The sequence below is a fragment of the Cucumis sativus genome, unplaced genomic scaffold (assembly GCF_000004075.3).
Source record: "Cucumis sativus cultivar 9930 unplaced genomic scaffold, Cucumber_9930_V3 scaffold128, whole genome shotgun sequence".
Taxonomy (NCBI): domain Eukaryota; kingdom Viridiplantae; phylum Streptophyta; class Magnoliopsida; order Cucurbitales; family Cucurbitaceae; genus Cucumis; species Cucumis sativus.
Window position 1 is genome coordinate 73,247 of NW_022279532.1, and position 26,752 is coordinate 99,998.

Genomic DNA, 26,752 nt, shown 5'->3' on the forward strand with positions numbered 1-26,752 from the left:
GAAGAAAGCCTAGACTAAATAGGAGAAAGAGGTTCAAAGACCCATTCATTGATCTATTTTGATGTCTCCTTCTAAACCTGCGGCAAGGCGCGAAACAAAGCGACCGAGCACAATCAATGAAAAATAAAACTCCAACAATATCCTTTTTTCCTTCGGCTTTAAAGCATTATGTTCATCTGGACCTTTGTTTTTCTTCATTCTGCCCTTAGTAGTCGGAATAAAGGAAGAGGCGCAATGGAATATGCGATTGAGATTTTGATACCAGAGAAGACCGCTCCGTGAGAAAACATCCTATCTTTATTGTAGATTACTATCAATGAAGGAGTTTGATGCTTGATGGGAGAGTTTTATGCCTTCAGAGTCCACGGAAAGAATTGAATTATCTCTTCCTGCAGAGGTTCTTGATTCGATCTGTCACGAGGAGGACGAGGCGCACCCTAGGAGGCACACCTTGATCTATAGGGATCCATTGTCTTGGCTGAAAGGAGAATCAATCAATCGACGCAGGGAAGAAAGCCCTTAATCTCCAGCTCGACCTTCCCCATTCAATGGGTGGATGTTGCGACCGAGACAAGTGAGTGTAGAGGCTTTTTCTTTTGACCTTGTTGAAAGAAGCTAATATTCTTTTGTATTGTATATGCTATGCTTCACGAGTCAAATCCCTCCTTATCGTTAGATCGGGAGCCATAGCACAACCCAATCTGGATGCAAGAGAGAGGCATAAAGGCCTTTTGTCGGGTCAGACCGAGTCACATCCGCTCGAGTCGTAGTCGCCAATCCATCTGAAAGAGAAGTTGCAAGGAGTTAGAAGGAGCAAGGCTAAGCATAATTGAGTTTATGAGTTGTAGGAGTCGAGAGAGGAAGTCGGCTCTTCCATCTAAAAAGTAGCAAGTGGCTCGCCTTCCTAAAAGGGGATTCTCCAATGAAGTAAATGACAAGGTTCAAAGAATTTGAGTCTTTCATCCTTTCTTCCTCGCAATATTGATAAATCAGTTACTTAATAATGTTAAAAGATTAAATTTCTTCCTCGCAATATTGATAAATCATTTACTTAATAATATTAAAAGATTAAATTGATATGATTATAAAAGTTGAAAGTTCAAATTCACATATTTAACGTTTAAATTAATACAACTCTTGTTTTAGAATTTAAATAGAAAAATTAATAGGTAAGGACCTAAATTTGATATTTGCCCTTAAATTTTATAGATAAGATAAATCAAGAATGCATCTGATAGATCTTCAAACGTAGAAGTAGTAGTAGTTGCCTAATTTTGAATCGCATCCCAAACTCTTAACTCAAGCTTTCAGAGATTAAACGCACAGAAAAGATTGAGATAGGGGGGAAGGGTAAGTAAATGCACCTCAAAATCTAGTAATATAAAAGGAGGAAGAAAAAGAAAAGAAAACTACTCATTCCTCTAAAAACTTGAGCGAAAGAAATTGCCGCATTACAAAATCTAAAATGTGCGAAATACTATTTTGTTCCTTAATATGTTTGAAAATCTAATGATCAAATATAAATTTAGGAGGAAAAAAAGCAAACAACATTCAAGATGGACTTGCCTCATGATGGCTGAGAAAACTTTTGAATTTGCTAAAAGCAGGTCATAAAGAGAAATATACTACATGCCCTGCCCTGCCTGCCTGCCTGCTTCTTTTAAATTAAAACCAATAAGCCAAAAACACAGATTCCACAAAATGAAACAATGTCCTCTCCCCCTCTTTTGCACCTCTTTCAAAGATGAAGATGAACATTCGACCATTCAGCTTCGGACATGCTGCTCTCTATAGGTTAAAAAACCAGCCTCCTCACCTGCATACGCAAGAAAACATAAGAAATCTACCTTTTATTATTGGAAAATAATGTAGGAGGGTAGGAGGAATGAAGAATTACACCTGCAAAATTCTTAATCGTCCAAGTAATAGTATGAGCCAGCTGACTTCTGTTCACGATCCTTTGCCGAGTCAACCTTGTTAATTCGTGGCCTGTAATTTGTTGGATCTCTTCTAAACGTAATATCAAGATGCTGCGATCAATCAAAAGAAGAAGACTCGTCAGTGATTATCGTTAGGTCTAGAGTATTGCTCCAACTAGTTTTGCATCTTAAGATATGGTATACTAATCCAAAAGGAAAGGATGTGAAGTGGGTTAGAAGAAACGTGTCTTACAGATAAGAAGAGATTCATTCCAGTCAACAGGGACTGAGGACAATTAGCAGTACAATCAACTGATGGCTGACCCTCATAAACAATAACGCGATCTGCGAGATAAGTTGCCATAATAAAATCGTGTTCGACCACAAAGGCAGTCTTTTTTGCGTGAAGAATAAATCTCTTGATGACTTTTGAAGCAACAATACGCTGCTCAGAATCAAGGTAAGCACTTGGTTCATCTATCAGATAGATATCTGCAGGCTGCAAGCATTAGAATAAACCAATATACTAATCATTCCCCTGAAATACTAATGTTAGTCAAGAACAAAAATAATGACACAGAAAAATCTAAATTCTAGTCTCATTCATATACTATCCAGGCAACACAGATTCATTCCTTTCAGCTAATACAGCTTCCCGATGATATTGGATGAAAGGTTATTATTTAAGAAACAATGTAATTGTACCTTTCCAAGGCAGAGGCACAAAGCGACTCTCTGCAACTCTCCTCCAGAAAGATTCACGACTTCCTGGTCCATTAATTGTTCGATAAGTAAGGTTTCATTACGTCTGAAACAAATTGCGGATGCATATAGGACTCTCTTATTTTCTGATGTAGCAAGTGCCGGACAGTGGATTGGAACTTAGGACTGATCTTCTGGGGCTTGTAAGAAACGTTGAACTCAGGAATCTCAATATCAGAGCCTTCGACAGAATCAGGTTTCAACAAACCAGCCTGCAAATGCAGTCAATGGTGGATTAAATGCTTAGGATGAGAGATATGGCTAATGGGACATTTGCTATTTACTAAAATTAAAAGAGAGAAAAGAACTAGAAATAAGTAATGGAAAGACCAAATACCAGCATACGAATAAATGTTGTCTTCCCTGTTCCATTTTCACCAAGCATCACAATAATCTGTGAATCAGTAAATTCACCTTCTATCACACGAAGCTTGAAATTTCCTTGAGTTTTACTCATGGTTGGGTACTTATATCGTGCATATGTTTCAATTTCCTCTGCACTTTCCTGAGGAGTCTCAGCAACCTACAAGAAAAATAAAAAAAGGATAATTGCAATGGTCTAAACATTCTATTCTGGTGTTGAAAGTCAGCAGAATCACCAACCTTGAATGTAAGAGATTCATCTCTAAATCGTAGATTTTCTGTGGGAACAAATCCAGCCAAGAAGATGTTGATCCCTTCCCTAACCGAGAAGGGAAGGGTCACAACTCCATAAGCACCCGGTTTCCCATAGAGACAGCAAATGAAGTCAGATAAGTAATCCAAGACACTAAGATCGTGCTCCACAACAATTACATAGCTGCAAAAGGATCCATGAACTGTGACAAACTAAGATAAGAGGAACAAAATGCTAGGAATATGATAAAAAGAGACCAACGGTACCTATTGGGCCTAAGCAAAGATCGAATAACTTGGGCAGCTTTAAGTCTCTGTTTCACATCAAGGTAACTTGAGGGTTCATCGAACATATATATCTCTGCATTCTGTATGGCAACAACAGCAATGGCAAATCTTTGAAGTTCTCCACCAGACAGATCACCAACATTGCGATCTATAACCTGGTTAAGCTCAAGATCATGACAAAGTTCTTGCTTCATATCCCTCTCATCTTTTTGCTCTAGCACCTGGCCAACATTCCCTTGAACAGCTTTTGGAATGTGATCAACATATTGGGCTTTATGATTGCCTAACATAAAAGTGAAAAATCGGTCATTATTAATGACAACAAAAAGTTACTCTTGCCTAGTACATTTTCATCAATTCAGAAAAGGTTTATCTGTACAAAATTAAATTTTAAGAAAAGGTGCCGCAAACAAAAACAAGTAATGTTGAGTGATTTTGTTGTCCAGCACTAGAACATGTAACCACTCTAGTCGAAGTTTGGTAAAGCATGTTACTACTCGTATGCAATTAAAGTAGAAACAGTATGGGGTATATTTAATCCATGTTTACAACAGCAAATAAAACATTCCTACAAAAAACCCTCAACTACCAACAAGAATGAGCTCCAATCCAATAGAATAATACTAAGTTGATAATATGAAAAAAAAAAAAAAAAACCAATAAACAAGCACCCATGACAAGACACCAAACCTCGCACACCCCAACCTTATTCAAAGATCACTACACCCTCTAAAAATTATAATTTTCTCTCTCCATCAACACTCCGCACAAGATAGTAAAACAACAAACCTGCCACAAGACATAATAAAACCCACCACCTAGAAAATTCTCGTTCCATTACACAACGACAAAAATTCAAAAGAAGTGCACAAGAAAAACTTAGGAGACAAAATAGAGGTAATATGAGAAATTCTTCAGAAAAACCAATCAATTAAGACAATAGATCTAAGTTTCACGAAGGCCTATCAGACAAATAAAATAGGTATGCAAAGAAAGATATTAAATCCACCAACCATTTTCCAACTACGTTTTCTTATTTTCAAATAATTACAAACGGTATGAACCTAAAATGACCACTTCATACATTTGATAGATTATGAAGTAAAGTGTTTCATGTTACCTTTAGATTGTCTTCAAGGATACGTGTAAAATAATTTTGCAACTCGGATCCTCGAAAGTAAGTCAATATCTCCTGCCAATCTGGAGGGTTCTGCAAATATTCATGAAACGGTTGAGCCTTAACACAACAAAGTTAAGCATAAAAGGCAATCGAGAATGTTACATTGAAACGACCAAGATTTGGTTTCAGCTTTCCAGCCAAAACTTTCAGTGCTGTGGACTTCCCGATACCATTTGTTCCAACCAAACCAAGAACTTGCCCGGGCCGAGGAACTGGCAGCCTACAATCAGATTGCCCTTCAATTTTGAACCAGATGAAACAAATTGATAAACTTAGAAGCTTAGTCCAGAAATAACCTGTGCAGTTTGAAGGTGTTTGGGCCATATCGATGTGTTGTATCTTTATCTAAATCCTTCGGCAAATTGATGATTTGAATTGCTTCAAATGGGCATTTCTGTATCATTGTATTATTTGATCAGAACAATTGGTATAATAGTCCATTATAATTACTCATTAACACATTATAAGAATGCTAAAATAATTTATTTATAGACAAACATAAACAACAACTTGCACAAACCTTGACACATATACCGCATCCAATACAGAGTTCTTCTGAGATAAAAGCAATCTTAGCAGCTGGGGTAACCTCAATACACAGTTTACCTGAAGAGAAATCAAAATTTAATGAAGTAGCAAATACATAAACTCTGATAAAGAAACTTGTTGCATGAGTCCATGATGATTATTGTTGCTAGTCGGATTCTTATTATTTAAAAAAAATCACAATTAAAAAAAGAAGTTGCTTATGAATCATTCATATTAACTAAATATTCAAATGGCTAAACCTGTTATCATATATCAATGAGATTAAAAAATTGAACTCTCACGAAAAGACCAAACAATCATGCATTTTCCAGGAGAAAAAATAGGTAAGCAATTAAGTAATTACGGCAGAGCCACCATAGTACTGACTACTGATAAAAATAAAGTCGCAATTCGAGCCAATTAAAAATTAATTACAGGCCAAAACAAATATCCAAAACATGCACGTAGACAGACGGCTGTTTTACGAAATTTTCCGCAATCAAACTCTTGTGGATATAGAATTACAATCAGAAATGAATAAGAAATTCAAATCCAAGTCGCTGGGTAGTTGGCGACTGTCTTGAAAGATAATTCTACATTTTTCGACAAACGTAAATTAGGTTTCAGAACAAAGTTGCCATCGGATCACTAGAACTCTCTAGCTCGGTGAAAACCTCAACAGTCATCAAAGACAAACCGTAATACATGAATCCACAACTCCATTAGAACAACAAACTCAGCATCCGCCTAACTGAAACACTACTACTTCCTATTCGCATCCGAAAGAAGATCATATCAACGAAACGATATCAAATTCATCACAATCAGACAATCAAATTCCAACAGAACAAGAAGGTAAAAGAAAAAAAAAAGGAACATAAATACCAGTCTTAACAACCGGACAGCTCTTCTTGCATTCCTGACGGCACTTTTTAGGCTTGCACCTATCCGAACTCACTATAGCTATACGCGTCAATCGATCCGCCATCTAAACACTGCACAGAAATAGAGAAGCAATTAGATGCATAGAATCCAGCAACGAACTTTTTAAAAAAAAAAAAAAAAGGAGCAGAGAAGGCAATCAAAATGAAAGCATCGAAAAATCGTAGATTGAGGGAACATAAACAAAGAAAAAAAAAAGGAAAAAATCACCAGAAAAAAGGGAATCAGAGGTAAAGAGATGATTATGGGAAGGGAAAAGAAGGGGTAATGGAAGAATGAAAAAGAGGGAGAGAAGGGAAGAAGGGAAGAAGGGATGGGAAGGAGCAAGCGTATGGCACACGCACTGCTCCAAGTAGTTAAAGTTTTCTAGGGTTTTTTCATCATCTGAATAAGGACCGAATGGCGGTTATTTCGGGTCCATTTCTTCCCCTTATTTCTTTATTTCTTTGTTTTCTTTCTTACTTTCTTTACTTCTTCTTCTGCCAGATAAGATAGAGGGAGACACTAAATTCTATTTTATTTGATACATAAATAAAAGGTCGGATCCACCCCTTTACACTTTAAACTATACCGAACCGCTAAACATTCACATAGTAAATTTTTAATCTCCTCTTTTTAAATACGTGTAGTAAATTGATCTAATGCATCTCCTCTTTTTAAATTAGGTTTATTTTTAATCTTTTAATTTTTTACAACACCTTGAATTAATTAAGTTTTCTTTTAAATAATATAATAAAACCCATAAATATTTACAATAATTTTGAAAATGGAAAAAAACCTAGAAGTTCACAATGTGAAATAACAAAATTACCACGCGACTAATCGGTCAATTGTTACATAATCGATCTAGGTACGATCATTTAGATACTACTATTATACAATCATTTAGATCTATCACTTATCATTTATCTATCTCTATCTATCTAAAATAGATTACAGTTCGTGTTCGTTCAAAGTTTGGTACATGATCATGTAGTGAAAAGAAGATAAAAAAAATGAGAGATGACGAAGAAGGAAGAAATTATGAAAAATAAAATGAATAAATCACAAGCAATAAGAAGTTGGGACACATAAAGAAAGAGAAGAGAGAAGTAATATGAAGAAGATGCACACGAATTATGAAAAAACAATATTTGTTGTCCTAGGAAATTAAAATTCGACAAGACAAATCTGAAATTTATGAAAAAATAATAGTGTGTTTATGGGTTTTCTTTTGTTACATGAGTCGTAAAGATTTTGTCGTTTTGATCTATATCTAAATTAACCAATTATTTTATTTTAGTAAATTTGAAAAGTAATTTTAAAAAAGTTGTAGTTTTCTCTTTAAAATTATGTTTACAACTTACTTTTCTTCAACGCAAAAGGTTATGAATAATTTAAAATAATAAAGAAATTAGGGAAACTAGCATTGATGGCCTAAAATAAAAGGGGGAAAATTGTACTATTGGTCCCCATTTGGAGGTCCAAATATGAGTAGTAGCCCACAATTCAAATTCTAATGAGCAATCATCTTTTGATAATGTCAATCACCTGCAAATTTACCAAAATACCTCCAAAACGCATACGAGTCCAATTCGCTTCAACAAATTTCTCGTTCTCGTCTGGCATTACTTGTTCTTGCCCAACATAATTTTGTTGTTTAAAAATTTTGAGTTCAAGTAACCTCTGTCCACATTCGATCATTTGTTCCTCCCAAAGCCTACAAACTTTTTCTTATTCCTCTTGTTTCTTACTCGTGAATTTCCTCCTCAAACCAAATTACCTGCAACTTTCATTCTCCATAGTTTTATCCCATCCACAATTCTAGGTGGTCAACATCATTCATTCGTTTCCACAACTTTAGTTCAAGCTTTTGGTGAAAGTAACATTTTCATTCCTTTCCCACTTTACATTTCCAATTTCTAGTTGCATGTAAGATTTAGATTATAGTGCTCAATTAGGGTAGCAATTTGTGTCATTTTAAAGATTTTTCATTCGGTAAATTTTTGATGGTTTATAAAATAAAAAAATCGCATTCTTGTTCTTGTTCTTGATCATATTGTGGTTGTGTAATCTTTCACATTTGTTTTCAGGTTCTAGTCAGGGTTTATATCTCTTTCTTGTTCTCGTTCTAGTTTTAGTTATACAAACTAAATCATATACAAACTTTAAGAATACAACTTCACCTAACAAAGCCTTTAAGAATAAGAAATCAAACTTGTCATTTTTCAGAAATGGAAAATGTCTACCCTTTGTTAGAATTCTAGATCCTAAAAGTGTGTCTTTATTGGATATGCAATCAATATTAAAGCTTATAAGTTCTATGACTTAGACCACATGATTATAGAATCAAATGACATTGACTTCTTTGAAGATAGATTTTCCTTCAAATCAAGAAATAGTGGGAGCTCGAGTTCCAATAGTCTAACTAGTGGGGACTCGAGTTCTAGTAGTCTACCTTAACTTATGGCAAGAAGCTATTAATGATGAAATAGATTCTCTAGAATCAAATAGAACCTAGCATTTAGTAGACCTACCCTTGATGGAACAATAAACAAGTACAAGGCCAAACTTATAGCTAAAGGTTTTATATTTAAAAAAAAAAAAAGTCTTTGTAAGTACAACTTAGAGGTGGAAGGATTTGAACCTGAGACCTCTTGTCCTCTGAAACATACAGATGTTGAGGTGAGCTCATTTTGGCAGCTAGTTAGCTAAAGGTTTTAGACAAAGAGAAAACATAAATTTTTTTTTATGTCTTATCCTCAATGACTAGAATCACTTCAATTAAAGTGTTAATTTCTATAGCAGTCATAATAATCTTTTAGTACATCAAATGGATGTAAAGTCCGCTTTCCTAAATAGTGAATTAGAAGAAGAGATTTATATGGAACACTTGAAGGTTTCATAGTTCATGGTAAAGAAAATAAAGTTTGTAAGTTAGATAAATCTCTCTATGGACTAAAACAAGCTCCTAATCAATGACAGAGAAATTTGGTAATCTTATCATCTTTAGAGGATTCAAAGTTAATGAAAGTGACAAATGCAACTAGTATAAGTATGAAAATAGCTTATGCACTATTATATGCTTATACGTAGATGGTATGTTAAACTTTGAATCAAACTTGTACGTTATAAATGATGTAAATTCAATATTGAGTGCAATTGTCATGAAAGACTTAGGAGAAGCTAATGTAATCTTACATATAAAAATCACCAGGTCTGAAAAGAAAATTTCTTTAAATCAATCTCACTATATAAAAAGTTAACCGCACTAAGCTCTAAGGAAATACTTATGAATTTGTTAACTTCCACCGTAGCTAACTTATTCGATATGATTTCTAAACAAGATTGATTAAAACAATACTTTGTGTGATGAACACATTTAAGCAAATTAGTCTAATATAGCACCCCTATATGTTTATATAGTGTAAAACCTCAAACTTAGCTCCAAGGCTCAAGAAGGAAGGAAAGACAAGACATTTTGAAATTTAGGTTAAAGTAAAATTAAAATGGAAAGGTTAAGGAAGGAATCTCTTAAACATATGTGACATTATATAAGAGTCGGTAGTTGTGGTGACAAAGTTTGTGTATCACCGTAGCCATAAGGAATGAAAATTAGGCTAAGTATGATTAAGCGGCCAAAAGTATTGTAATGAGTCAAGCAAGGCATTGTGAGCCAAGGTGAGATGGTGAGCTTAGGCATTTTGACTTATGCTAGGCGGCCAAAAGCTTGTGATAGACAAGCAAGCTAGGTGGCAAAGAGTGTCAAAATAACCTCCAAGAGCTTGGGTAGGCGACCAAATACATATTACACAAGCAAGCTAAGTGTTTTGAAGTTGAGATAGACGACCAACCTTGTTCAACCAACCTCTAAGAAAATCATGTGACTAAGGCAAGCTATGTGGCCAAACCATGCCGTTAAGAGCATACGGCCATGAGTGGCAAGGATGGCTAGTCGAGAAGGGCAAAGCTAGGCATTTAGGGATGTCACGAACCTCTAAAGAGGTTAGCATGCAGCCAACGAACTCCCAGACAAGTTGGGCATGCAGTCATGACAAGGCATGTAAGGAGAGTGAGGTAGGCGGCAAGAACTGTCAAAAGAACCTCTTAAGGCAAATGGTTTGGCGGCCAATAATGTTAAAGGCGTTATGGACTAGAGGTAAAGTGGAGTACAAATGACGTAGCATGCAAGGAACCTAGGTTTTTTCAAGTAGGATGTGTAAAGTGATCAGCATGAGGTGAAAAGTGACAAGTAGGATGTGTAAAAGGCAAGGAGGAGGTGCCATCAAAGGAGCATGCAAGGACCCTTATATAAAGGAAACTTTGGGTGAATGGTGTTCACAATCCACTAGTGACATTTAGATAATTCCACTTGAAAAGTATCTTAAATTGAGTTTAGTATCAAGGATAGGGCTGCCAAATAGAGAAGACATGAGGAAGGGACGCGTTGAAAGGAAAAGACCACAAAGGTTATTTTCAAAGGTAAACTGGATAGTGTGAGTGTTTTTGAGCTACAAAACTTAATACTTGAATTTATTTTGTTAAAATTTTGAGGTGAGATATTTAAGATATTTCTAAACAAGTTTATAGAAAGAATTTTTCTTGATTTGAGTTCTAAATCTTAAGTTATTAATCTCTAAAGTTAGTAAAGTTTCTGGAAGAAAATCAAATTTCTGAGCAAGGTCCAAGAGCGAAGTGTTAGAAAGACAAGGTAAGCTAAGCATGCAAAATGGGTGAGACAGGTTATATGATCCTTGAAGCATGTTAGAGACATGTCCAGTGCACAATCAAAGAACACGAGGCACACTTGAATTTAAATGTTTAGGGAACACTTGAATTTAAATGTTTAGGGACTAAATGAAGTATAAATACTCTATTTTCAAGACAAGTAGAATTTAGAAAAAAAAATTCAAGCCCAAGGAGAAAAATCTCTAGCTTGTGAGTGATTTGCATTTAAATGTTTTACTTAAATGCTTAAGATTTCTAAGTTGAATTTCAAGTTTACAAGCGATAGTTTGCAAGCAACTTGAATTTAAATGCTTTTCATTAAGTTATGTCAGTTCTATAACAAATTACCTCTAAATGTGCACATATGATTCCGAACTAACTATGTGAAAACTTTGTAAAGGGGTTTAAGACGATTACATCAGTGAAGGCACAAGTGCCTACGGAGAAAAGTTCAATTTATACCGACCTATGTTAAATTATGAATGTATAGCCAGGAGCTAGTATGCAGTAGCTTAAAGTAGCTAGGAATGATTAAGGAATTTCTGAAATGTTTATAAAGTATTACTACGTTAAGTTTACAATATTGATACAAGCTTCCCATTGAGCATGACTCTTTGGGAAGCATGTTTTAGAAAAGCATCACTCACTAAATGTTTTAGCTTATTTTTTCAAAATGTTTTCTCACTTTTCAAGTGATGATCATGTTTTCCTAAGCTAAGCTTATTGTAAATTAATTATGTTTGAGGTAGTGCATCATAACACAACCATATTGTGTTGTGGGTATTGAAAATCGATCAAGAACGATCGAGAATTAAGAAGAGAAATAGAGTGTATTTCAAGCTCTATCACCTAGATCAGAAATTAAAAGGAAAATTTCAAAAATAGCAAATTAAAACAAGAAAAATAACTATTAAATAATATCAAATATAAAAAATGAATTTTAAAATTAAATGTCATGAAAGATCAACGTATAGAATAATTATAAATTATTTATTATAAAAGGAAGTGAATACTGTTCGCACGAGATTTCCGGAGAAATTTAATTCGTGGACTTGAACTTGAGTTGATGTTGTACTTTTGTTGATTTGATGCGATGCGGTTCAATCTCAAGAATTTGATCCTCTGATTCTCTCTCAATTAGATGCTTCAGTTTGATTTTCGCGATGTTTTTGAAGTTGGAGCCTTGGAAGAAAGCTTGTATCTTTAAAGAGTCTTCTAGCTCTTTGAAGAATTCTCTCTGGATCTTCTAGAGTCAAAATTTTCCAATCCCTACAAATGGAATTCCTCTATTTATAGAGTTCACTGGTGGGCTTTATGAGTTTGAACCTGGTTGGTCCATGGACCAGACCCATGAGCTCAACCATATGGACTTAGGTTATATTTAGTCTTTGGCCTCAATTAAGCTTATTTTTTTGGGCTTAATTGAACTTAGTCCAAGTAAATAATATTTAATTGAACTAAAATGATTAACTTAATCCAACTATTAATATGAAAACATGTGTCATTATTAGAATGACCATTTTATTTATTTTTAACTCTTTAATTTGGAGCATATGTCCCAAATTTAATTATTTGTACTTTTCATTAACTTAATAAATGATGTGGCATTTTGTGATTGGTCTCAAAATTTCTTATTCAACAAATACAAAAATGAAAATTTTTAGCATTAAACTAATATAGCATGACAAGAATAGAAAGATCATAACATAATCATAACACAACAAAATGGAAAAGAGAGAAGAAGAAAAAAATAAAACTCTACCAATAGACTGAGGGAAAAAAATATTAGAAAAGTCGTATTAATTAAAGACCATAGAAAAACATTTTGAATGAACATACTTCGTTAGCTTTCGTTGAAATAAAGATATTGCATGTAAGAAAGAATTCAACATTCGCTGAATTCCTTTGAGCCACTAATCGGAGCAAAATTGAAATTCTCCCACTAGAGAAATTTTGGGCCTATGAAAATCCCAAATCTGAGATTTCAACCAAAATGCAAACTATAATATTTTAACCCTTAAAAGTTTTTTCTATTAAGATTGAATTGCAAATCTTTATTTTAGAAAACAAACATCCATGGATATACTTTTAAGTTCATAACAATTTTGTAACAACACATACAGAATTTTATAAAACTATAAGAATTAAATTCCAATTGTATATTCAATTACTATATTAAGCAAAATTTGCAACTACACCAAATAACTACTATAATAAAAATTTAAATACAACTTTAGGCTAATACTATATAGAAATTGTTTTATTTAAAATTGAATTGCATTTTTTTACCTACTTTTAGATTTTGAAATGTTCATATTATCCCTATGTCGTTACTTATGGTTCATTTTGCAGCTTATACTTTCAATTTAGATTAACTTTAGTCCGTACCAAAAATTTTAGATTAACGTTAGTTTTGGAATATTGATCGCTTCATTTTCTTTTTTTCTCTCTTTTTCATTCTTAAGATATCAAAAGGGTTACTCTTCAAAGGTTCTAAGCTTACAAAAATAAACAGAACGAAAAATAAACATTACTAATAAAAATGTAGTATCCAAGATGATTTGGAGTTGAAATTAGAATGACCAAAATAATATATAAGCTGGCTGACTGAATTGATTCAAACAAATCACTCCTGAATAGAAAACAATGCCACATTGTTCTTCTAATCTTCGTTCTTTTTGCACTTAATCAAGGATTCAAGATCATATTTGAAAAACATATCTAAACTACTTCTTGTCTTTTTTTCTTGCTAGTCTTAATCTCATTGACCAACATCCTTAATACTAATCCATGGCAAGAGAACTCACAGATATTAAATTTTATTTTAGATAAGTAACTACTATGAACTAAACACTAACACATGCCTCCTCGGTCCCCCAACTCTGGTAGGCCTAACCATGAAAATTGTGAATCTCTAAAATTATAACATCTCAAATAGACAACTACAAGACTTGGCAAATTACATCCAATGTACACTGTGCACTAATAGAAAACTTAGATCAACCTAAACATAACTCAATTGATTAAAATATATAGTTCAAGCCCCTACCTTTTACTTGTAGTTAAACTCAACAAGAAATAAAGAAAGGGAAAAAAGATCGAGGCCAAAGTTGACATAGCACAGAAGGGCCTCTCATGTTCCACAAAAACTTGAACTTATTATGCAAAAGAAAGACGGTGGGAGGAGAATAATGGGTAGTTGAAAGAGACCTGTCCAATATAACTTCACTTACAAGAGGAGATAAAAGAATAGAGGATAGAAAATAAACGATAAAAGAAAAAACCTTCCCTTATTTTGCATTGTAATGAAATATATAACAGAATGTACTCTCACTCCTAGGGAGGGCAAAGAAAATAAAGAACAAAACAAAACAAACATCACAGCATTTTCTTGATTGCCTCTCCAGTTTTCCAAAACCCCAAGTATGCTCTGGAATCTTCTTTTTTTGTTTTCCCCAAATTTGGAAATCCCAACAAGTTTTCTATTCGTACAAAAGCCCAATATTGTCTCTACTAGTACAAAAAGTAAACTAATCTGGGAATAAGTACATACCTGCACCGGAATTTCACAGCCTTCGAGGTTTTTAAGCAGTTCTTTCCAGGTGCATGTGTCGTTTCAAACGTGTCTCATTGGAATAATTGTAGTTTCTGATCCATGGAGAATCCTGCCAGAAGATGATAATGTGCACAAATCATAAATAAGTCTTGCTTGGGCATTCTTTGAGACTCCTTAGCCGAGTAAGTCTTTGAACAGGTTCGGATTCTGACTGGTGGGTTCACACCCATCTGTCTAACAACTGCATCTTTCTCCAAAGATGCCTTCACGTTGGGACCCTTGCTGAATTGCACCAAATTTGAAACGATAGTTTCTCCCTGACTTGTCTTTGCAGCGACTTTCGATGTATCAGAAGTAAAATCCAAATCATCCTTATTGGAGGATAGGAGATCAACGAAGTTGCTTCCTTGTCCACTCAAGGTTGTCCCGTAAAATAAATCCATAAAATCTGGTTCTTTATTGGGTCCAACAGCTTTAGAATTCTCTGTCAACGAGACCTGGCTTTCATCAAGAAGCCCTTCCAACTGCATAAATGGATCAATAGATGGTGCACTACTGGTGATAGTTGGTTCGCCCAAGTCCAGAAGGTCAGGAGGAGGGACTTCTGCTGGTGCAACTGTCGTCTTAGCTGCATGAACCTTATTGGCACCATGGGTGTCTTTGAAGTTTTATGGGCAGCAGAAGGTGCCCTTTTTTCGGGTTTGGATGAACCTCCAAATAAGGAAGCAGCAAGCTTTTGTTTCTCCAAAGAAATCTCAGGTTCTGGAGTCCTCGAGGTATAACTTGTGGGTTTCGAGCTTACAGTACTGGTGTTGTCTACTTGTGATACCCATTTACTGCTTTCTGAGTAGGAGTAGAAGTCGACACAGATGAACCAGGAGAAGAAGAATACGTTGGCCTGCCCCACTTTTTCTGAACACCATCGAGTCGTAACTTAACTTGAGATGCCCCGTCATCTGATACAGATGGTTCTGAGGTAGACTGTTGTGTCTCCCTAGGATGATATGGTTCCGGAACAGGAACCAGTTCAGCTGAGATTGCAGGTGCAATGGGAGGGATACTCGTTGGCACTGGAGGCTTTGGAAGCTCATAAGCCTCAAACCTAAGGCTGTGTGACACAGTTTCACGTTGGTCGAGACTTTTGATGGCACTAATGTCATCCATCCTATTTCGTTGACTCTCGGGAATATAAGGCTGTGCACCATTTTCTAGCGACTGTTGCACATAACTATTGAGGAATGAAAGATCCTTATCAATCTGCAAAAAAAGAATTGAAATGTGTCACTACAACAACGCCATAGTATCAAATTTGAAGAATATTAGAGATTAAAGATTGATTTGGGAAGCCATTTTCAAATTATTTTCAAGTGAAACTTTTCATATAAATGCTTTTGAAGAAAATTAATGAAATATTTCAGTTAGAAGTATAGTAAATAATTTTTATTTGTTTTTAGAAAATTCAAACTACTTTCAGTATAAAAATATAAAACGCTTCTAGTCCTCCCAAAGCACTTTATTTGTATGTCAAACACACTCAAGTCTACATTTCAATTCATTGTGAGGTAAGAAACAGAAATCAGGTAGAAAAAGAATAGCAAATGTACATTAAAATGGGAAGTTGGCCTAAGAATATCATTATTTTTAGAGAAGCCCAAGAATATCATTTAGAAATTGAGCAGGCAAAACAAACAAAAATAGACAAATGCAAAACAGTTTAACTTCCAAGATGACATGAATTGACATTTCTTTTATAACAGTAGAGAGAAAAAAATAGTATTGCAAAGAAAAATGTCACCTCAATATCTTCACAGCTTGCATCAGCTGGCATTATATTCCCAACAGCTTGAGCATCTAAACCTATGGTGGCCTGCAATTCATACGCACGTTGCTGCAAATCTGTTGAGTGGGATGCTGATAGTTCTTCGATCAAAGATGTCAACTGCAGCAGAAGAAGAAACAGTTTGAAATACATCAATTCATAGTGCATACTTTTTTTTGTGTATCCGTGAGTGTCTGAGCCAAACTTACGCACACCTCGACTAATCTCACGGGACAACCCGTCTGACACTACAACATTTGGATGTCAAGGAAACTCGTAGGAAGTTAATTCCTAAGTAGGTGACCACCATGGATCATGACCTCTTAGTTATTGAAACTATGTCTCCCTTTTACAACTAGGCCAACTCATAATGTTGTCATAGTGCATACTTAAACTTCTTTGTTTTTTTTTTTTTTTGGGGGGGGAGGGGAGTGAGATTTTGGCAGTGTTGTTGAGGAGATAAACAACAATCAAAATGAAAAAGAAAAAGAAGAGGGATGAAACGCATTAAAAATGGGATGAACACCCAATGGAAATACTAGAGAGGGACACACATCAGATGCTCAAGATTTGAATTTAAAAGAAAAAAAACTGGGAAATGGAAAGGGAAAAGCAACGAATTTCTTGGTCAGTAAACAAATTAACCCTTCCATGTTCCACAAACTGAATCAACAACCAGCTGAAGTTGTAATTCTTCCAAGGACAAGATCCTTTTCAGAGAAATAAAAAACAGCAAATATAAAAGTCTTAATTTACCTCAGGTAGTATATCCACTGTTCTTCCGGACATCTTCTCAAATGCATATACTTTCATGAGAGCTGTTACCGCATAAGCCTTCAAAAAGAACCACAACATCAGTCAAGAGTCAGCGATATACATTAACTCTTAAAAATCATGGCAAAGCTCAATATTCCAAGCTCAATATGGGAATAACTGCTTAACCTTCAAACAAGTAACATGCGTAACGATATAGAACACTCAACATCTTCCATTTCACAAAGATACTGTTTACAAATTACACAAGTGGTGATGATAGTCTATAGGCTACAGCTACAGTAATCTCTTTGTCCATGCAAGAAAATAATATAACCTGCTCTTGTTCTTCTAAGTTTTCAGGAAGATAAGAAATGTTCTTATCAAAGAGGAAAGATAAGAACTGCATTCCTTCCGTAAACTTATAGCACAACTTATTGGCATTCCAAGAACATTCTTGTCTGAGAACGGCACTCAACTTATAACCAATTTAGATAACAAAAACAATTGCAATGGGGCTACAGCTGCTAGCTTTACCATAACTGTTTGTACTCCAAAGTCCCAAGTAGATAATATCAATACCTATGGTTCAATCATCTAGACTAAATTCCAATCAACAAAATGGCGAGAAACAGAGAAGATCAAAGATGCAAAAAATTTAAACTGGTGGTCTGTCCGTTGTACATCTAGCTATTGTTTGTGTAATTTCAGCGCAATTTAAAATTTACTTTCAACTAATGATGTTGGCTACAACAGTTTTTTTTTCCTGTTCTTTTTTTGTCATCCTGGTGTAAACTACCATAAATAAAATATTTTTCTCTCACATTTATGGGAAAATTTTAATACAAGAGTTAGCTACCATGTAACTAACTAAAGCAGTCTTTAACTAAAACAGAATAACAAGCAATCTAACAGCCTGACTTTAGCTAAACAACTAACTAAACCTTTATTAACAGTTCACATTACATCATAATCCACCCCTAGCTTCAGACTCGACCCGAGTTGGGTCAGCAAGTTTAAATTCATCAGGGCACAGTATTTCTTCAAGCCAGCGACCTTAAAGACAGGGCTGATATTGATTTCTTCTGGTAGCTCTAACTTGTAAGCATTAGGTTCATATTTAGCTAGCACTTTGCAAGAACCAATCTGCCTGTCTTTTAATTTGCCACAAGTTCCAGCTGGGAATCGTTTCTTTCTCAAATGTGCCATCACAAGATCTCCAACTTGGAAATGAGCTTCTCCTCCTTTTATCCTTCTCTTCTTTGTAAGATGTGTTTTTTATTAGGTGATCAAGAACTTCTTTATGAAGCTTCTGAAAATGTTCAATCATTTCTTCTGCTTCATTTTGTAAGTCTACTCAAATATGGAGGTTAGTTAAGTCAAAAGTAAGTCTAGGGGCTTTAGTATAGACAACATCAAAGAGGCATTTGCCAGTTGTTCTGTTCTTCATATTATTGAAGGCAAACTCAGCTTAGGCAAGGTCCATATACCACTGTTTTGGGTGAGTTCCACTCAAGAATCAAACTAAATTTCCCAAAGATTGGTTAGTAACCTCTGTTTGGCCATCTCTTTGGGGGTGTGCAGTAGTGCTAAACTTTAGAGCAAACTTTTTCCAAAGTGTTATCCAAAATGGCTTAGGAATTTAACATCCCTATCAGATACAATTGTTTTTGGAATTCCATGAAGTCTTACTACTTCTCTAAAGAAAAGATTAGCAACATAAACAACTCGATTGTCTTCTTACAGGCTAGGAAATGGGCCATCTTGCTGAATCTGTCCACAACAACCAACATGGCATTGAAAACTCTTTGTGCTTTGGGCGAACCGACAACGAAATCTATTGATAGATCTTCCCAAATATTCATAGGAATCGGTAGGGGTGAATATAGGCCAGCATTAGTTGATGATCCCTTAGCTCTTTGACAAACTGCACATCTCTTCACAAAAATTATTGGTACCCCTCATGTGCCAAAAAACCTTGGGCTAATGATGTGGAAGGTTTATCTTGAACAAAATGGCATGCTAAACCTCCAGCATGTGTTTCTTTGACAAGGCTTCTCTTAGAGATGTATGGGGGATATAAAGCTGGTCTCCTTTAAAAGGAACCCTTCGATAATGTGAAAGTTTTCTTCATGGATGTGATTAGAGCAGTTGTACCATATTTTCCCAAAATCTTCATCATTTTCATACAACTTTGGGAGATGATTGAATGCTATTATTGTGCGAGAGGATGGTTAATAAGGTTCCCTTTCTACTCAAAGCATCTGCAACCTTATTCTCTTTACTGGCTTGGTGCTTAATAGAAAAATCAAAACGTTGGATATAGGATATCCAACGGAGCATGTATTCTGTTGCTATCCTTTTGGGCTTGCAAGAACTTCAAGGAGAAGTGGTCTATGAGAAGGATAAACTCTTTGGACAAGAGATAGTGCTCCCATTGCTTCAAAGTCCTTACAAGAGCATATAATTCTTGCTCGTAGGTGCTCCAAGACTGCCTAAAGATGCTCAATTTGTCACTAGAAAATTCCACTGGATGTCCTCCTTGAGATAATACTGCTCCAATTCTAGCTCCATAAGCATCTACGACCACTTCAAAAGGCTTATTAAATTCAGGTAGCTTTAAGATCGGTTGACTGCTAAGCTTCAGCTTAATTATTTCAAAACTGTTTTGTTGATTTTTTACGAATCCTCCTTTCTTTAGGCAATCTGTTGTGGGGTTGTGATAGAGCTAAAGTTTTTAATGAACTTTCTGTAGAATGATGTCAATCCCATGAAAGATTGAACTTCTTTGGTTGAACTTGCCACTTGGAGTTGGCCAATTTGTACTAGCTTCTACTTTTGCTTCATCCATTCTTATTTGATTATTAATAATGATGAAGCCTAGGAATGAAATCCTTTCCGTGCAGGAGGTACACTTCTTCATGTTGATTTACAGATCATTCTCCCTTAAAGCTTCAAAGACTAGCTTTAGGTATTGATAATGATCTTCTTCAGCTTTGCTATACACCAAAATATCATCAAAATAGACAACAACAAATTTATTTAAGAAAGAGTGGAGTACTCAGTGCATTAGGCGCATAAAAGTGCTTGGAGCATTTGAGGGGCCAAAAGGCATTACAAGCCATTCAAATAATTCCTCATTTGTTTTAAAAGCAGTATTCCACTCATCTCCTGCCTTATGCGAATATGGTGGTAACCACTTTTCAAATCCACCTTTGAAAAGATAAGAGCACCTCCCAATTGATCCAACAAGTCATTTATTCTGTTGATGGCTCTGTTGTCAAGACAAATCGTCCAACTGTCATCTTTCGTTGGTTTGCACGCTGGACAACCGTAGGTCCGGAGACCTTTTCGTGCTCTGATACCAATTTGGAGTAAAACTACCAAATTTTTTTTTTGTATGAATGAATTATGCCTCTCGCAAATAGGGAAAGGCTTTATTTATAGGAAAATTTTTATACAAGAGTTAGTTACCATGTACCTAACTAAAACAGTCTTTAACTAAAACAAAATAACAAGCAATCTAACAGTCTGCCTTTAGCTAAACAACTAACTAAACCTTTATTAATAGTTTACATTACATCACATCCATATTTCCAAAGTGTCCATATAAAAGATTAATTGCGTTTGTTATAAGTTCGAAGTCACTGAAATTAAACATTGCAGTATTTTATTATGAACAAGAAATTGAAAAAAATTAATAATAAAGTAAAGCCCACCCCATTATATATACATGTCTAGAAGAAGAAAATCAAACGACGCAATATGGTTACAATGAACAGGAAGGTACTTAACCTCCCTATACCGCCAAGGTCTTTGAGATTATAGTCATACCTTGACACTTTCATCGTTTGAATATGCTTCAGCTACATCACAGAGTTTTCCAGCAATATATGGAGCAGAGTACTTTCCATCAGCAGTCCCATACTCCCAAGAACCCAACAGATGACCTGAAATCAGAACTCAAGGTATTAAAAGAGGGTTTTAGTTTTGCAGTTTTTATATCCAAAATTGAACTGTACCTGCAGAAATGCAGATGGAAGCTTTGGGTTCCCAATAATTCGCAAATACGACTCCACCTATGCATAGTAAATAGTTTAATTTAGTAAGGAAATTATTGAAGACAATGACGAAATTTAAAGAAAGAATTGATTGACATTCAATCCCAGAATTACAATCCTTGTGGTTTCACTTATGGTCATGACATTCCAGATAAAAGGGAAATGAAGGTAATGCATAATAGTTTTCTTTATATGTGTGTGAGGAGAGCAAAAGTGTCCTGCCAGCTTAGTGCACCTAAGCTTTACGAGACAACCCTTGAACCTACTACATGTGATTGTCAAAGTAACAAATAAAATCTTAAATCCTGGGTAGGTGGCCACATGACTTGTACCCATTTACTCTAATATCCATTACTATTTCCGTTGGCCCTAATTGGCACTAGGCCCACCCATTGTATAATACATAATTACACCATTTTATATACACTTTAAAAACAAGTAAAATTGTTCATGGGAAACAAAAACAAGGTTACATTATAAGTTTAGACATAGACAAATGATTTCCTCTAAACCCTAGTACATAGTGTATATCAAAACCAATCACAAAAAAAATCAACAAAGAGATAACACATCTAAACAAAAAAAAAAAGAAAAAAGAGTGTTCATCAACAAAGAAACTTTTTGAATCGTAAGGGCTCCTAAAGTGATGCTGGGAGGTGCAAAACATTCGTTTTAAGTTTGTAACTTAAAACACAAATAATAAAGTCACATATTTTTAAAAGCATGTGTTGAGGCACAACAACATGAAAAGATTTCCAACAGGCATCCACTGAATTTTTCAAAAGATTACAAGTATAGTGAAGTACACAGCCACCACATGATATGCAAAAGTCATACATGATACTGTTACATCGCGCCTGACTGCCTTTGGTAAAATTCTAGCAAACAAAATAACAGAGTGCTAATTAAGTCACATACAGCAGATGATCTCAGCTCGCTATCCACTGTATCACCGTCTTCTCTGAATCCTTCAGCGATCAACCGCATCAAATCATGTGCAACTTTAATATTCACCAAATCTCCAGCGTGTTCAAAAACTTTATTAATGGTCTGAAGAGGATTAAGGAATCTGACTGATACTCAAACAGCAATAATAATTACTCAACAAACAGAAAAGAATGTAAGGTTGAAATACCTGAATGAACCAATGGTTATTAGGTGCAAATTCCTCTGCAAGTTTAACACATCTTGATGCTATATATGTCTTATAGTGATGGTCAGTAATGCTAATCATATATTCAATCATGCGATCGACAATCACTTCCACATTGGTGGACTTGGTCATTGTATACAATAGTTCAAATGTTTTTCTCTTTAAAGTATCGTCTGGATCCTGAAAAACAAACACCAAAACTTGGATCAAATATAATTCATGGTAGCACTCATACGCATACAAATCAACCTTGAATATAGAGCTGTACCATTCCAATTTTATCAGATGTTCCTGAAGGGAACTTGAATATAGAGTTGTAGATAACATATTTGTAATTTAAATCAGTTAAATTGTAATCTGTATATCATTCTAAACAATACCTAAGAAAGAAACCATCACATATATAAGTAGATCGTTAGTTGTGGGAGACAATGACAATCATGCTTGGTCCACTCACAACTTGCACCTTTAAGTTTAAGGATAAAAATAAATTGGAATGCAGCTTAATCCATTAAAGTACACCGAAACCAAAAGAAAAAGAAAGACGCAAGGGCCTATCTGCCTACATGAAGATGGCATTTTTATCACTGGCTAGCCACCAGGCAGAGAAGACAATATCACTCAACTCACCTCACATCAACTATACAATCAATCACAGCTAGCTGGTGTTGTTCAGCAATATCTGGACTTAGCTTTATAAGGCGACCGAGTGCATCAATGCCCATATATTTTAGATTATGACTATCACTCTGGTCACAAAATTGTGTCAAGTAAATATAGGTCAAAGCCAAAGTTGATTAATGCCAACAACAGAGCAGATAATCACAGGTAGTATAACCAAACCTTCAAAAATCTAGAGATTACATCAGCAGCAGCTTCCAGCAATTTAGGATTTGGGTAAATAGAAGAGACGCAACATATACTTTGGTAAAGTACAGCATTTCCTATATTACTCAAAGGATCACACTTTTTAAATATATCCCCAACAACAGTATACATGTGTTCACTTGCTTGCTTGTCGCCAGCCACCCAGCAGTGCAAGAATTTTCAATAGTTTGATCTGTACAATTAAATTAACTTCAATTGAAAGGGGAAAAAAAGGTCATTGCAGAAGGCAAATTAGCAGCTAAGTAACCTTATCAAGCAGAACGCACAGGGAAACCTAATGTTGAAGACATTATCAGACCTGTATGAACGGAGCCGGCATCTGATGGTAGTCATAACTCTTTGGCAATCTGCGCTCAGCTACTTGTTTAAGAATGCTTACAAAGCTGACAACTAAATCTTTGAAGGAATTTACATCCGAGGTAATGAGATCAAAAGAGGGCAAAGGTGGCTCCCATGACTCCAGGATCGTTGTCACACAGCCTCTGCAACCAACAATTGACAATGATTAAAACAAAAAAGAACAGACTTCCCACGTCACAGAAGAGCAGTGAAAAAAAAAACAGTTAAAAACCAACAACCATGTATTGAATTTTGAACCCCACCTTACGGAAATTGGAGAGAAGATGTGAAATGGATGAGGGCGATTTCTGATGGAAGCGATGTAGAGCCATGATAGCCTTCTTTCTAACGGCCTCCTTTGAGTGTCCCAACAGCTCGACGACCTGCGGTAACACTGCCGGTATAGTCTCCTCATTAATAAGCCTACACACCGCATTGAGAGCCGCACAGACGATGAGATAATTGTCAGACTTGAGGTCTTTCTGGATGGTATTAACAATGAGGATTATGAGGTCGTGGTCCTCGTTAAGAAAGAGGGTGACAGCCAAATAACCAGTTCGCTTCAGCAGGAGATTATCATCATGAGTCATTTTGACAGCATGAATGTAGCCGAATGAGGCATCGTGACCAAGCATCTCAACATACACAAGACGAATAATGTACTCCTTCATCTTGCGCTTGGGAATGTCAGGATCGGTGAGACGGCGTTTCAAAGTTTCCATCTCATGGATGATAATTCGCTCCTCTTCAGCCTTGGATCTGGCTTCACCGATCGATTTAATCAGATCCAGAAACTCCTTCGACTGCCCAAACCCTCCTTGAGACCCCATGGCTAGCTCTCTGCCGATCGTCTTCAATTGCTCCATCTTCAAACTTCCTAATTCTAATCAACAAACAACGTTTGACAGAAATCCACCGAAATGAACATAAAATTTCTAGGGTTTATGATCCAGAGAAATCTGAAGAAAACTAAAACATGTCAATGCTTCTGAAACAAAGGAGCAGTTGAATCTGAAATTGGAAATATGGGTAGGAATGAAAAGAGGAAATCGCCGGCGGGCGGTGGTGGATGTCGGAGAAGTAAGGGAGGTGGTTGTTCGGAGGTCTGATTTCTTCTACCTGAATTCGTCTTCTTCGTCGGTTGCGTGTGTTTTTCGTCAATTGAGATCGAAATTTTTCACATCCTTCTCTTACGAACAAATTGATTTTCTTTAATGTTTAAGAAAAACAAAAGCTTATGGATTTATAAATTAAAAACATAAATATGTATAATAAGTAACAATTGCACCCTAATCATTCCAATGGAAAACTTTTTAGTCTTTTTTATGTTCTATTTCTTTATAATTTCTCTATTCTAAAATTTTTTTAATATCAATTTATAACTCACCTCTTAACTAATTGTTTCTTTGTTTTAGTTTTTATTGATGCACCCATACTGAAAATATGTCTAACTTTTACTAACCTCAACTTTACATGAAAAATTAATGCATAAACTATGGTAAAAATATAATATGGTCAATAATCATAGATTAATTTATTTTTTAATGTTTAGAAATTTAATTCGTACAACTTAAGGTTTAAAATTGGTACACTTCCAAAATATCAAACGTTTTAACTTATACATTTACTCGTTTGTGGTTTTAAATTTTCAATTGACGATTTCTCTTATTCTTCAATCAACATGAAATTTATATGGACTATTGTAGTCATTTTCTTCAACCACATATATGAAATTGTTTTCTCCCAGATACCAACTTTGAAAACATCATTTTTTTTTTTTAATCTTTTTGTATTTTAAATTTTAAACTATAAAATGTACAACCATTTAATAAGTATAAAATGGTTAACAAATATAATATTTTTGGAAAAGAAAAAACAAAGTTCCTATAAATATTTTCAAAACATACCAAAAGTTTTATTATCTATTGGTGAAGGTATAAACGATTGGGGTCTTATGATATAAGATAATTCTTCAATAAATTAGAAGACTCATCGATCTCTTACCGTTTAACAATCCTACAAGTTAAACATTCATATTCAACATAAGAAGAAAAAAATAAAGCACGATAGATTGAACAACACCCACGTAACTTGTCACAAACACAAAGTCAACCTCTACCGAAAATGTTTCTTCTTAAACCTCACGTGATCAAGATTCATTTCATCTTAGTTTTGATGGTCTAAAAGAAATTGAGACAAAAAAGTTACTAAAGGGTCACAATTTTAATTATTGGATAAAGTTGTATAAACAATCAAATCATGATAAATTAGTGTTTTGTTATATTTAATTTTTAGGTTGAACTTGACTTAAAAAAATTAGTATTTTAATAAACAACTATTTGGACACTTTTAGATACGCATATTAATGTTTGTGTTTGGACATTGTGAAGAGCATTTTGTTTGAATACAAACTGGCATATATAATCTGTTATTAAACAGGTGTTTGATTGAATAAACAATAATTAAGAAGCAATTGGTTATTAATTATGATAACAATATACTGAATAAATGTGAATTTACTTTATGACTACATTAATTATTGTTCCCTCGATCAAACGGCTATTTAATTATAGTTTTTATGGGAAAGATTAGTAAATCAAATACATATAATTAACTTATCCATCTATATCTATATCTATACTCTCTCTCCCGTATATATAAAAGTTTGGTTGAGGGATTTTTTTTATATATATATATTTGTTTTAGAAGTAGCTTATCTATTTTTTCTATCATATTTTAATTAGAGAAATTACATTAGATGTTAAAAAAATTAGGAAAAATAGTTTATAATATATTTTTTTTCATATTACAATTTTGGCAAATATTACGATAATCATACAGCAATCTAATGGTAATCTGCTTTTAAATTTGTTATTTTTGCAATTTTGAAAACGTAGATGACATGGACTCTATTATTATAAATGTTTTTGCTATTTTTGCAAACTCTCCTTTTACTCATGCTAAATGAAGAAGAAATGAGATTAATTTATGAATTAATTAGGCTAACTGTAACTTATGAATAACTAATAACTCAACTAAATCCAAAGTTTTTCAAACTTCTAATAGCTAAGAAAGCCAAAATTCTAAAATGCAAATAATGAATAATTTACTTACCTTATTAGCTAATTGTAACTAATGAACAATTTTTTAGTCAATGAAATCAAAAAGTCAATATTCTAAATGAAAAGAATTAATAATACATTTAAGTATTAATTCTTACACGAAATACAAAATACAATGAA

General features: G+C 34.6%; 2 protein-coding genes across 2 annotated transcripts; both read right to left on the bottom strand.

Annotated features, from left to right (window-relative positions):
* Positions 1 to 1,391: 1,391 nt before the first annotated feature.
* Positions 1,392 to 6,516, bottom strand: LOC116405626 (ABC transporter E family member 2-like). The gene is given in 15 exon segments (XM_031889557.1): positions 1,392 to 1,816; positions 1,900 to 2,030; positions 2,173 to 2,418; positions 2,625 to 2,710; positions 2,713 to 2,893; positions 3,019 to 3,204; positions 3,285 to 3,480; positions 3,564 to 3,852; positions 3,855 to 3,867; positions 4,705 to 4,794; positions 4,867 to 4,984; positions 5,061 to 5,158; positions 5,285 to 5,370; positions 6,178 to 6,287; positions 6,445 to 6,516. Coding segments are annotated over 13 exon segments (1,812 nt in total). The 5' UTR covers positions 6,281 to 6,287; positions 6,445 to 6,516; the 3' UTR covers positions 1,392 to 1,816; positions 1,900 to 1,910.
* Positions 6,517 to 14,524: 8,008 nt separating this feature from the next.
* On the bottom strand, positions 14,525 to 24,759 carry LOC116405625 (AP-4 complex subunit epsilon-like). The gene is given in 17 exon segments (XM_031889556.1): positions 14,525 to 14,712; positions 14,715 to 15,155; positions 15,158 to 15,325; positions 15,328 to 15,754; positions 16,293 to 16,436; positions 17,073 to 17,150; positions 20,904 to 20,998; positions 21,001 to 21,019; positions 21,092 to 21,148; positions 22,049 to 22,180; positions 22,266 to 22,465; positions 22,924 to 23,032; positions 23,127 to 23,309; positions 23,311 to 23,343; positions 23,470 to 23,611; positions 23,613 to 23,653; positions 23,774 to 24,759. Coding segments are annotated over 17 exon segments (2,913 nt in total). The 5' UTR covers positions 24,377 to 24,759; the 3' UTR covers positions 14,525 to 14,671.
* Between the last annotated feature and the right edge of the window lie 1,993 nt (positions 24,760 to 26,752).